This window comes from Microcebus murinus, chromosome 1, assembly GCF_040939455.1.
Source record: "Microcebus murinus isolate Inina chromosome 1, M.murinus_Inina_mat1.0, whole genome shotgun sequence".
Lineage (NCBI taxonomy): Eukaryota > Metazoa > Chordata > Mammalia > Primates > Cheirogaleidae > Microcebus > Microcebus murinus.
In genome coordinates, this window is record NC_134104.1 from 82,613,871 (window position 1) to 82,626,774 (window position 12,904).

The 12,904-nt window shown below is 36.3% G+C and overlaps 1 protein-coding gene across 8 annotated transcripts in view; it reads left to right on the forward strand.

Annotated features, from left to right (window-relative positions):
• PEX5L (peroxisomal biogenesis factor 5 like) overlaps nucleotides 1–12,904 on the forward strand; it is a 215,719-nt gene that overhangs the window by 48,101 nt on the left and 154,714 nt on the right. For 3 of the 8 annotated variants that reach the window (XM_012736990.2, XM_012736991.2, XM_012736995.2), the window contains exons 1-2: nucleotides 7,531–8,397; nucleotides 9,872–9,943. The exons of 2 other annotated variants lie outside the window; for them this stretch is intronic. In XM_012736990.2, the coding sequence (XP_012592444.1) occupies nucleotides 8,305–8,397; nucleotides 9,872–9,943 (165 nt within the window). In that variant the 5' untranslated portion in view covers nucleotides 7,531–8,304. 3 more of the 8 variants (XM_012736993.2, XM_012736997.2, XM_012736998.3) reach the window with 2 other exon arrangements.

The window sequence follows — 12,904 nt, forward strand, 5'->3', positions numbered from 1 at the left end:
GCTCCGGCTGTCATGCGCTGACCACTTGGGTAGTTCCCAGCTGCTCTCCCTACCTCCAGCCTTCTTTCCTCTAACCCACTCCCTAAGCGTTAGCCAGAGTGGCCTTCCTAAAGCACATCTGATAATGTCACTCTCCTGCTTGACAAACTCTGCGACCCTACAATGGCTCCACATTTCCCTTAACATGAAGAACAAACTCCTTAGTGTGATTTTCAAGACTAGGCCTTCCTCTCCAGCCTCGGAGAGGAATATTTAGGCTCCACTGGTTGGTGGCAACTGCCCTCAACCCTAACTCTGCTCCAGCCACCTTGTGCTCCTCTCAGACGCCAGCAGGCCCCTCCACCTCTTGCCGTTGGGCCTTCCCTCCGCATTGCTCCTCTGCACGCCCAGCCCCCACGCCTACACACACCAGGCCCTCTGCCCATCCTGGGCTCCTGCTCATCCTCCCCATCCCAGTGTCTCCTCACAGAGGCCTTCCCTGACTTTGAGCCTCGGCAAAATCCTGCTGCCTCTTTCGCATCTCTGCTCCCATGTCATGGCCACTTCACACATTTATAGCTGCTTCATTTCCTCCCTTCCCCAGTAGGCGTTAAGCTTTCTGAAGGCAGGGACCACACCTGCCTTGTGTGCTCTAGAGACTCGGAATTTAGCCCTTACATAGTAAGTGATCAAAGATATTTATAAAATGAATCACTGACACAGTCCCTGACCTCAAGGAACTCACAATGTATTAATAGTGTGATAAAGTATTCCACAAGTATGGCAAAATCTGTTTTACTATCACCTTATACATGATACCTATGTCTCTTTTATCAAGAAGAAAACATGTTTTTCACTCTGTAGAATGTATTATTAATAAAAATAAAATTTTAGTAATGCACTTTTATTGTAAAGTATAAAATACATAAAGTGTCAAAACACCATACATACTCGGATACATTAGTGCTTATTTTTTCCAGTAACGGATGTCATATTTGCTCAAAATGTCAGGGGTGATCCACTCCCTATTACTTTTTTTGTGATCATAATACATAACCATATTGGCTAAACTAGCATCCCTAGTGATAAAAGGGTAATTGTAGATCAACATGAAGTAAGCTTTGTTCCAAGCTAATATAACTTGGCCTAAACACACTCATCAGATACTTGAATCTGACGTTGTGATACTTCTACCTCGCATCTTCTCAAATTAACCTTGCCTTTGTGACTCAAATGCACAATCTCTAGAAATCAAACCCCTTTTTACATGAGCCAAGGATTCACAGAATATTTAGGCTCCACTGGTTGGTGGCAATACTTTATACAAATGAAATTATTTAAATATTGCCTATTATTATAAGCCACCATATTTCCCCATCTCATTAGCAGTAATCTTTTCTATCTCAAGTGAGGTGTTAGTTGATGTTTGTGATAAAATAGTGTATATGATTTGGATCTGGCTCTGTGTCCTCTGGACTCTGCTGTTTTAATTTTTTAACCAATTGTCACATGTCCAGTAGATAAACAAGCTGCCTGTGACCCCAGATCTTTCTTGTTCCTACACATCCTGTGGCTTAGACGAGCTCCCTCAACAAGTAATTGCCCAGAAGCCTTTATTCATGAAGAAGATGGATGGGAGCCCCAGATGTGCCCACCCTCTAAGAATTGTCATGTCTTATCTATAATGTTGTCATTGTGAATTTATAAGCCATTGGAGAAAAGCATGAACAAAAGAAGCCATGGGGAGACTAATGGAGAATTGACAAGAATTGTGGTGTTGAGTTAGGGTGTCTGTGGTTGTCAAGGCCTGAGAGGGAGTCTAGAAGTGAGAGTGATGGGTTATGTTTTCACTCTCAGGACCAGGAAAGATTTATCCTAAGCTGTCATGGCTGTGTGTAGATCCGTATGAAATCTAAAACATAATAGTAACCCTCAAAAGTCATTTGAACCATAATAGAAACACTGATTATAAGTCATTCAGGTGTAGCTGAAAGGTAAACAACTTTCTGCATGCATCTTATGGCTGAGGCACAAACTTTGAGTTGACTCTTGTCAGAAACAAAATTTCACCAACAAATTTTTCTAAAGCCTGTGTCGAAGTGTCAAATAAAATGTGCTGTTTTGAAAAGGTATGAAAATAGAGGAATAATATAGTTGGATACCAAATGCTTAAATAGAAACAGTTAGTTTTTTCTTTCTTTTTTTATTAAACAGATTGCAATTTTATTTCACAAGGTCATAAAATCATGATGCCCAGATCAGTTGTTAAAAAGGAAGTCAACGGCAGGTGTGGGGTGCCAGGTGCACTAGCTGCCAGTGAGAAGGAAAAGGAGCCGCTGGAAAAGCCAATGACAAGTACACCTGGTTTTGAGATTGCCATGACAAAGTTTCAGCCCCCTTCTAATATGACCAATGCATACAAAAATAAGAGCTAATGTCAATGGGGATCAGAAGTAGAACATCAAGCATTCCGTTTTAAATAGATTATTTTTTATTTTTCTCAAGCTCCAAAGATAGAATAGAGTTTACTTTTTCTTATTGGGGGTGGGAGAGATTTTTATGTGATTAGGAGTGTTCACTTGCCATTTGAGGATCCAAAATATTAATAATAAGTCAATTTTCTCAGGTTCATTATTATCTTATACCAACAACCACTCCAGTCCTCTTGTGTGGGTGATGACAGTTATAAAACTACCAATGGGGACTGCTTGTTAGTTTCATCTGGCTTTGTAAATAAAACCAAGACCACATAATGCTGTGAGATTATGAGATTAAAATATATAATTTTTCAATCATCAATGTCTTCATCAGGCAGAAAATAATTTTTAATATATTAGTCATTATATCCTATACTGTTATATTTATAGCTTTTAGGGCCAAGTCTAAAGGGAAGGAGAGAATGATTTCTGTAGAAACAAGAACCTTGCGGCTGAAAGAAAAATTGGATTCAGAATTTTCTGTTAAAAAGAACTTTTTTTGTTTGGGGTTTTTTTTCTTTGAATTTGGTTTTGAGGATGAGGGGGAGTTAAGAAGAATTTACTTAGTGTCCTCAAAGTAATGTGGAACATTGCTGAATCTGACATAATTGAAATTTCATAAGTTTAATTTTTGTTTTCTGCCTACTTAATCTCAATATGCCACCCAAGTACTGTTCCTTGAAGCATGTGTAACTCCTCTGAGAAGCCACTAGCTGTCTTAGCCCTGCCCTGGTGATTGCTACTTTTGCTGCATGTACCAGAAGTGAATACTTCTCAGTAAAGTGAGGTTGTTTACTGTTTTTCATAGATACGGGAAACATTGATGATCAAAGGATATGAAATTGAGGACATGGTAATTAATATCAATTTGAACTGCCTACTGCACCATGGATTTGTGCCCAAAAGTTGAGCTGTTTGATCACTTGTTTTTGACAGAGAACTATAAAAATCCCAGCCCTTTGATCAGAAGTCCTCTTCCCTAGTCCTAGTGATAGGACCTATCACTAGCACTTAATGCTAGAAATGTAATTCACTTGTTTGTTTTTCAAGTAAAAGCAACCATTTGCTAAATGGAAATAAGTCCTGAACTTTCAGTGCTCTCATTTTAGAAGCTTCTTGAAAAAATGATCTTGCTTTTCTGAGTTTTTAAAAGTAGATTAGATAAAATAAAACTTGGAGGAAAGAATATGTAAAAATGTAAAGCTTATACTCTACTTTAAAAATATATCACAGCAGATAGATCGATAAACATGGGAAAAAAGCAAGTATAATAAAAGGTTAGTGGCGGAACCTAGGTGGTTAAATATACAGGGGATTTCTGTAAAATTCTTTTAACTTTGCAGTATGTTCATAACTTTTCATGATGAAGTACTGAAAATGATATATAAGAAGGTGCATACCTAAAATTGAATTCGTATATTTAAGGAAATGTCACTGCACAATGACATGAGATTGAGTAATCTTAATGGATATCTATGTTGGAGAATTCTTATTTTTAGAAACCTTGGAAAATAGAAAATATTTTTAAGAACCATTATAAACTCTTCAGATTATTACCTTAGAGACCAAGAAGTACCCTAAAGATAGAAAAGCCACCATTAAGGAGGAACTGCCAGGCTATAGTAAAAATTGTATTGTGTTCTGATTCAAGTAGATGAGACAGAAAAAAAAAGTCGTATTGTGGATCACTGCCATTGTATTATCCAACTAGTAAGTAACTGTAGTATCTATTTTCCCAATTAGATTTTGCCTCTAAACAGAAAATTTACTAAATATCCAGACTTATGCATATGACTTCAAACAGTTTAAAATGATGCAACATATTTATTGTCCTTATGTTTCTTTTCTCCCCCAGCAATGTGCATCCAGAGCTGAGTTTGATTGCCCATGCTTGACCCAAAATTTAAAAAGTGAGCCCTGTGGCTATTCTGTTTTACCATAACATGATCACAGCTGGAGAGGGGAAATAAATCCTGTGCCTATCTCTTAAAAAGACAAGGGTCATTCTTAAAAGTGCCAGACTTAACAAGCCCCTTTACAAACGATTCTCTGTAATGATGACATTTTCCCTTCTGAAACCTGATTTCCCCCATACATGAGAAAAATTAAAAATCTGCAAATTGTTCTTTTAACTGGTAAGGCAATCACTTTCTATTTAAAAGGTCTATCTAGGCTGATGTCCTAAAAAGGAGGAAACTTTCAAGCTCTTCCTCCAGGCCTTTTGGGAGAAACTCCTTCCTCATTTCTTGTTTTCTCTTTTCCTTGTCTCTTTGGCTCTCACTGACGGCAGTGGTGTTTGTGGCTGTGCTGACACCGTGGATCTTTAAAAAGAGAAGGGGCATGAGACCAAAATATTGTCAAAGAACCAAGAAGCTTAATATTATAAGGGAGAGTCAAAAGGAAAGGGGCATATTAAATGCAATAAACAAAACATTCAGTCTACCATCTACCACACTTGCCATGAGGGACACAAGCCATAACTGTAGCATAAATCTCTACATTAAAAAAAAAAAAAAAAGCCTTTATTTCCAGAAACATCATAAAGGAAGGGTAAAACCCTGACCCAGTCTTTTTTTTTTTTTGCACTCCCAAGTATAAAGAGAAAAGCATAGATAACACATAATTCCATCTCCCAGAGAAAAGGACTTTTAGTATTTGGTATATATTTTCATACTTTCTCCTACAAATATACAGCACATAATTGTAAATGTTAAAAGAGAAACAGTGTTTCTCCAAAGGGTCCTGGCTCTTACTTTCTTACTTCATGATTTATCCTTCCCTCATTCTCTGGTATATACATTTTCACTTTTTTTTTTTTAAGTAGTTCCTTCTTCTTGAACTATAAATATGTTCAGTCATAAGGGGGGGAAACTAACTTTCCCAGTATTCCTTCCTTGTATCCTTTATCTTTCAACTAGCATTCTTGCTCCTGCTTTCCTATTCCATTTGAGCTTGCCTAAGGGAAATATTAATCTTTTCTCACTATCCTCACGCCTTTACCACCAATGTATTCAATAATTTACTCTAACCTGGCTTCCATCTTTACCAATTCTTCTGTTCCAAATTGGTGACTTCCAATTGGTGACTTCCAAAATGTCAAATACAACAAATAGTTGCAGCTTACATCTTTATTTAATCTTTCATCAGCATTTGACACTATCTAGAACTCTTTTTCCTTTGACTGTATTTCACTGATCCTCCTCCTACTCTATAACCATTCCTTCTTCTCATCCATTCCTGAGTTTCCTTTTGCCCATTCTTTAAATGCAACCATTCTCCATGACCCTGGCCTTAGTCCTTGTCTCTTCTTGCTCTACATTTTCTTCTGTAATGAGTTCAGCCACTCCTGCCATTTCAATTATCCCCAGCAAACCATATACCTGCCCTTATCTCTTCTTACATAAAGACCCCTATATCCACATGACTGACTGGATCTTTCCACTTGGATGAACTTTCCAAAGACACCACAACCTCAGCAAGTATCTTCTTAGTACCTTATCTTCCTTCCCAGCCCTTCTCCTTCTTACCGTTAACTTAAGAGAGGGATTGGAGAAAGGTCTCCAGGGGAAAGCAGATATGAGGAAATCACATTTTAGGACAAGGAAAACCTGAGCAATTTTTCCTGCTGTGTGAAGAAAGGTGGTGGAGAAGAGACTAAAGATAGGGAAAATGAGAGGATAGGAATTGAATCCTGACAACCATGAAGAAGATGGTAGGAAAGTCTTTTCTTCTTGCAGCTATATATTATATTCTGCATTTTACATGTGCTTCAATTAATTCATCTCTATTATGTATCATTCACAGCAGTATTAATGAAAGAAATTTTTGAAATATTTTTATGTAAACCTTTACACTTATTTTGACATCTGTACTTAGGCAATTGGGGCTAATTTATACAATTAGCTAAATCAAGTGTTCCTTTTCCTTTTTAAAATTTTCTTTATATATTCCATTTCTAATGAGTATGAAGAATCCTTTTAATTCAATTTATACACAACTAGTACCTTCCAATTAAAACTCTTACCTTTTAATAAACTCATTCTGAAATGAACATGCTACTTCATTTTTCAGATCTCTATTCCATCAGATTTTGCTGTTGTGTTACTTGCAAAATGCTCCTATATAATACATTCTATACCTGTGCCCATTATGTTGTTTTCCTATAGAGTTTGCAAGTTTAATAGAAGTTTATGTAATTTAAGTGAATAAACCCACCTTTCTGTTTTATTTTTGTAGCAGAGAGAACAAAAGGGTAGAAATCAGGAGATAGATGGGGTTGAGGAGGTTTGCTGGAAGTCTGCAGAGAGGGAAGGTTACCAGTTAGGCTCAACGTTGTTGAGAAAACTACAAATCTAACTCAGGAATATCCAATTCAATCGTATTTAAAAAGTTATCGACACTAACAAAGAACTAGATAGTTCTCCTTCAGGTTAGCCAGAAAGGGTTCAGAATGGGGTGGAAAGATGGGAGAACCTGTGTTTGGAGTTTCAGAGATTGGACACCTGTGCTGAGCTGAAACCTTCTTACAGGCATTGTCAGCAAATGAAGATTGTTTCTTTTCTCTCTCCCCTCCCTTCTTCCACCTCCAGTCCTCACCATTTTAGCTCCATTGCACTAATGCCCCCTCCTCAGCTACACTTAGGGGAACACGCACTACATTGGCGGGCAGCAAGGGCAGCATGCTGAGGCTGGTGTGGAGAGGGGTCCGACCTCCTTGCCTCAGTGGAAATCTCTGCTCCAGTGTCTGCCACCGAAGGTGGGAGGAGCATAGGAGCGTGTTGGCCTCTGGCTTCTCCTCCCACAGAAGCCCTGCCCCCTCACACTTGGACAGTGGAGAGATTAGCTTTCTTTTTCCTTCTAGTTCCGTGCTTTGGCTAATGTGAAAGACCACGCAGAAGCTATGGACTTGCTTTTTGTGCTTGACAAAAGTGCATAGATAGAAGACAGGGATCCCCGGCTGGGAGGAGGGAGGAGAGCTGAAGAGCCCTGCCTGGGCTGGCTGATCTAAGCAGTCAAAGTGGGAAGCTGAGTGCTTGAAAGAGGATTATGCTCGCACTAGAAATAAGCAGTAAGTGAGTGATACCGTTATGGTTTAGAAAAGGATTAATACCCTCGGGGATTATGGGGTAAACTAGAAAATATTGCTTAATTCTAGAGTAAAACTGTAAGGCTCTGGTTCTGTGTACTGTTGTGTGTTGTTTGGAGACTAGGGGCTTAAGTACAAAATCAGAGCTCTAAATGCCTCCTCCCACTCTTGGAAAATTCCAACTTCTATTTAGAGGAGTTGGGGACATAATTTCCTTCCCTGACCTAGCCACCTCCCAGGAAAATTTACTACTAAATCAGATGAGTTGGAATTATATTGGGGAGGTGGCATTTGATACTAGCAGAAATTGCAATCTTGATTTATGTTCTGTGAGTGCTGACATTATTGTATCTATTAGCAGTGAGTTGTCTATTATTTCTATTAGCAGTGACTGTCAAGAAAGTCTGGGGTGGGGGATTAAGAAGGGGAAATAAAGAGCTTTTGTGACAAGGAGGTATAGTAGTCCATATGCATGGGACTAATTATATAAATAATCAAAGTATTTTTTAAAATATTAAACAGGAATAGCAGTCAGAGAACATAAAAGTGCATGGATAAAAATTAGTTAGAAAAAGAAATTTTCATTTCAATGACTTTGTACTAGCCAAAAATTTCACAGTGTTTACAAAGTCAAGACAATGATTCAGGAATACTTCAATTACTGTCGTACATTATTAATACTGTTACTGGCCAAGATTTGTGGTTCTCTGGTCAGCAAGTTCTGGCAATGAAGCCACTGCTGCTGGCGCAAAGAATTCTGGGATGTCTGACAGTGAAATGGATGGAAGGACCCACATTCCATCTCTACTTAATGCCCTTTTGTCCAGAAATCGAGTCATGCAAATGAGCTACTTGGTACGTATACTGATCAATATTTGGAAAGGCATTTCTAAGTGTTTTATATTAGAGGGTCTCTGGACAATATCTTATGGCAATCGGTGGACTAGTAGAATACAAGGGTAAAGTGATAGGAAGGAAGTCAGCCTGATTGAAACCAAATTTGTTCTTTTTGTTTTCCATCCATCTTGAAATGGAACCTCAAGTGAGGACAAGAATAAAAATAGAGAGAAAGACTGTGGCCATCTGTTCTATTCTAAGTGACTAAGTTCATTAATATATGAATGAGAATTGGGGTTTTATTTATGCATCCTAATACTTAAAAATTCAGAAATGTCTTTATTATAGTAAAACACACATACACACAAATAGGTATGGTTTTATAGAGGAAATGTGTAAATCTGGTTTTTGAAATGGTATGGGGAAAAAACAGATAAGCATTGTGCCCACAGTGTGAAGAGTCATATCATATTCACTGAATGATATATTTCTTCCCCCAATGAGATGGGAATCCTAATATGACACAGTAGATGCAAGCATAACAAATATTTTTAATTTCTTTAACTCAAGTTGATGTAGTTTATAACGAAAGCATTTTTTAAATAAATAAATAACCTTGGACTGTAGCTATGTAGTGAACTTTATTTTCTATTTGTTACTGGTATGAAAAGGGAACATGACATTTCTAGTATTCCCATCAGCTCTTGCATTGGGAGAAAAAAAAAGACTCAAACATATTATCTTTCTCCTGGAGCACAACTGTAAAATGACTGTCATGGTCTGTGTCCTTTTCTATCTTCAGAACTTATGATATAGATTTCTCTATGGACAAAATAGATGGGGAGTGATCATTGGGACAAAAAATATGACAAAATGCCAATAAAGTGCATTTTTAATGTACTCTTAAAATGATCTATAGTCTTCCAACTTTTCAAACTACCTAGTTATGAATATTATTTATCTTTTAAAGATTATTTCGGAGTTGGTTTTTCCAATGTTACCATTCATCTGATTTATAAGCAAATATGGAAAAATCAAAAGATTTGTTATCTGAGTTGTGTAATATTTCTTTTATTCTTAAAATTATATAAGGCATTACAACAAAACATTTAACAGTTAAAGTCTTAAGAACAATGAAATTTTGGTCTTTAAGAAAAATGTGCTGGGACTCTTCAAGGAATTGCTTATTTATCTCAATGTGATAAAGAATCTTTTCTGAAACTACAGAATTCAAAAAAGAAGCATAAGAATATTGAGAAAAAGATTAAAGGCAGAAGGGCCAAGACTAAGCAGAAATAATGAGTAATTATAAGCCAGTAGTTTAATAATAAAAATATTTGCTATATACATGAGCGATTGATATAAAGAATGATGTTTTATGACTAGTGAACAAAGGCTAAGTAAAGACTTTTATCTTTAGTAGTATTAAGTGGGAATTAAGATTATTAATGGATAGAAACTAAATGATCATTTAAAATTATTCTTTCACAAGAAAAGTAAAGAACAAGGATATGGAAAACTAAGCAGTGATGAAGACCTCGAAATAATTGTTGATCAAAAGCAGGTAAGTGAATACTTACATACATTTTCTATCGTTGCACTGTAGATTTTTGGCAACTAAAGCCTTTTGGGTGTTCATCCCTTCCCTGGCACCTGTCTAACCGACACCTGCATAACAAGATAGATTTTTGAGAGCCGCTAAGCCTCTCCATATGATGCCTCTGATCCACTGACTGATGCATGATGCCAACATGTGTGTTCTGTATATAAGAATGATGAAAAATAAAGCTAGAACAAGATAAGAGAACTTTTGGAAAATTAAAGTTTCCACTTCCACTCATTAAAATGAGTCAAAACAACAATGATAATTTGGTTGGGGAAAAAATGTAAACAAGAACGAGAAAGTATCTTGCTTTGAAAATGAGAAACACTGTCATTGATCTATCTTGTAAAACAATGAATATGATTTAAAGGGGGCGTTGAAGACTTTAAAAAACTGAAAACTTTAAAAGATATATATTGCCCAATTTAATTTCTCAGATTGTCTACAGTAAATATAGAGATGATTTTAAAAACAAAAAGAAGAAGCTATTTAATAGTCTGTAATACAGCCTGTAATTTAAGAAAGCTCTCTAACTTGGATTTTATATGGGCCCATAAGGTGAAATGAAAACTGCTTAATGGACCATAAACAATGACACACCAGGTAATGGAAAGTATCCAGCCGGTGCCACTGAATCGGCATTAGCCCTTAACATCTTTGTCGATGGTCAGGGAGACAAGATAACTGCACATTTCTTTAACATACGAGTGGCACTGCAGCTGAGGGTGATGTAAGCTCAGGTGTAAATAGAGAAATAATTCAAGGGCATCAGAGCAGATGAGATTAGAAAGAAAACAGTAATTTATAGAAAGGCAAGCCAAATTTGGACAATTTCTTACTCATGCAGTTTGTTTTGCATCCTTTAATGGTTGCATTAAAAGAACCATTGTGTATATTTCCAACAAAAAGGAAAATGATCATCAGAAGCTAGCTTACCAGACAGAAGCAATTGATTTAGAGACTTCCTTGTCAGGCCTGGAAATATTGAGGTAACTGAGGTGGTCTTCTGGAAAAACTGGCCAAGCAAAGCATCTCCACGGAGGTGCAGAATATTCTGATCTTACAGTATATTGTAAGATATACAAATTGCCTCCAAGCTTTTCTTGCCTTATTACGCCCCCGGTGCTGAGTAAAACAGGGTAGGGGAATGTAAGGATTTGTCCCTGTATTTCTGCAATTAATGCCAAATTGTCAGGTTAGTTAATAAGGTAAGTGTGGCTGAAGCCCAAATGCTCTGCTGGGCTATTAACTGTTATTTTAACTATGCCAGATTAATTACATGAGGTGTGCAAGCTACAGCTCACACTGATCCTGCCCAGAGACTGGAATTCTGATTAAGGGACTAGATTCACCTGGAGAATGAACTAGTAAAATACAATTGAGTATATTATGAGAACACACATATGTATACATTTTTTCTATTAAAATGAAAATTTAATTATTTTTTTATTTTTCCCTTAACTATCTAGAAAATAAATTCTTACTTTGTTCTTTGTTATCTTCCTACCTTAAAGCTTTTATTTTCTCTCCCTTTTTTTGCCTAAATCTTTGCGTTTTAACTAAATTATGGTGTTTAGAAAACTACAAAATTATATTTTGAAATTTTTGGAGTGAAAAACCCAAAGAAGTCATTGTGCTTTTTACTCATGCTAGCTTTCACAAAATTTATATTATTGCGACACATTTTATTAAGTGAATCTTAAAGAAAAAAGGACCAAATTTTCTGCTTCTTCAGAAAACAGTACATTTGTTACCTGGATCAAATGAAGGTGGATTCAATTTGCTTGGAATCATCCTTTGCCTCTGTAGTTATCACGTTTATTTCAGTGCCATTGCACAAGTTGGTACCACTTGGCAGTGACTCAGCTTTGCTGTGTTATTCATGTCAAAACGTTTTGTAAGATGAGTAATTATGAATATGAGTTGGCTTTGGTGTTTGCTGTTGGCAGTAAAAGTAGTCCTTCCTTTTTGGGGAAGTTTATTTGGTGTTGATGTTGTGAGCAAATCCTAGGTTGAAACAATGAAAATGTTGATACCTTAAAGTAAAATGTTTGGGAAACACTGCAATTAGTCTTTATAAAACTATGAAAATTTATTCCTACATTTAAGAGATCAACAAATTAAGAGTGTGTGTGTATGTGTGTGTATAATATATTTGTTTTCCAAAAATGGAATATTGCTTCATCTTATTGATATGAGATATATATGATGAAATTATGCATATATTTGTATTATATGTTTCATAAAATTGAAACTCTATGGCACTATATGCTATTTTGTCAGGAATCTTTATATTCAAGTTATTCTTCCTATATCTTTCAGAAACAGAGTAGAAATTTGTTAGTTTACCTACATGTAAGTACAAATAGCTTTTTCAGTAAGTAGTGCCAAAAGAAAACCTAAAGGAGATAAGTAAAATCACTGGAGTGCTGTGATGAGCAGAAGTCTCCTAACCGCATTAAATCTATCATTCAGAACTGTCATTCTACAAATGCTGTGCGAGCTATATGCCATTTTATCAGTCATATGATTTACAAGTTTTATACTTCCACAGAAATCCTAAAATCTTGCTTATATAAGCAAATTAATAACAGAAGTAGCACAGCAAATGTGGATTTGTTCTCCCTGGCTGCTTTCATTCAAGGGGATAAAAGATGATTTCTGTATTATTTCTACATGAAAAAAGTAAATTTTGGAAATGTGTAGTTCTATTCATAAAGGCAATATTGTGCTACTCTCTGTGAAATTTTATTGGCAAAATTTGAGGGGGGATGTTTACAAAAGCATTCCAGAGAATTCTTAAATTAGTGCTGATGTTGTAAAGTGATAAGATGCCACATTATATACACGCACACATATATATGTTATATATATGTGCGCACACACACACAATAGTCATTTAAATATAAATGTATCATATTG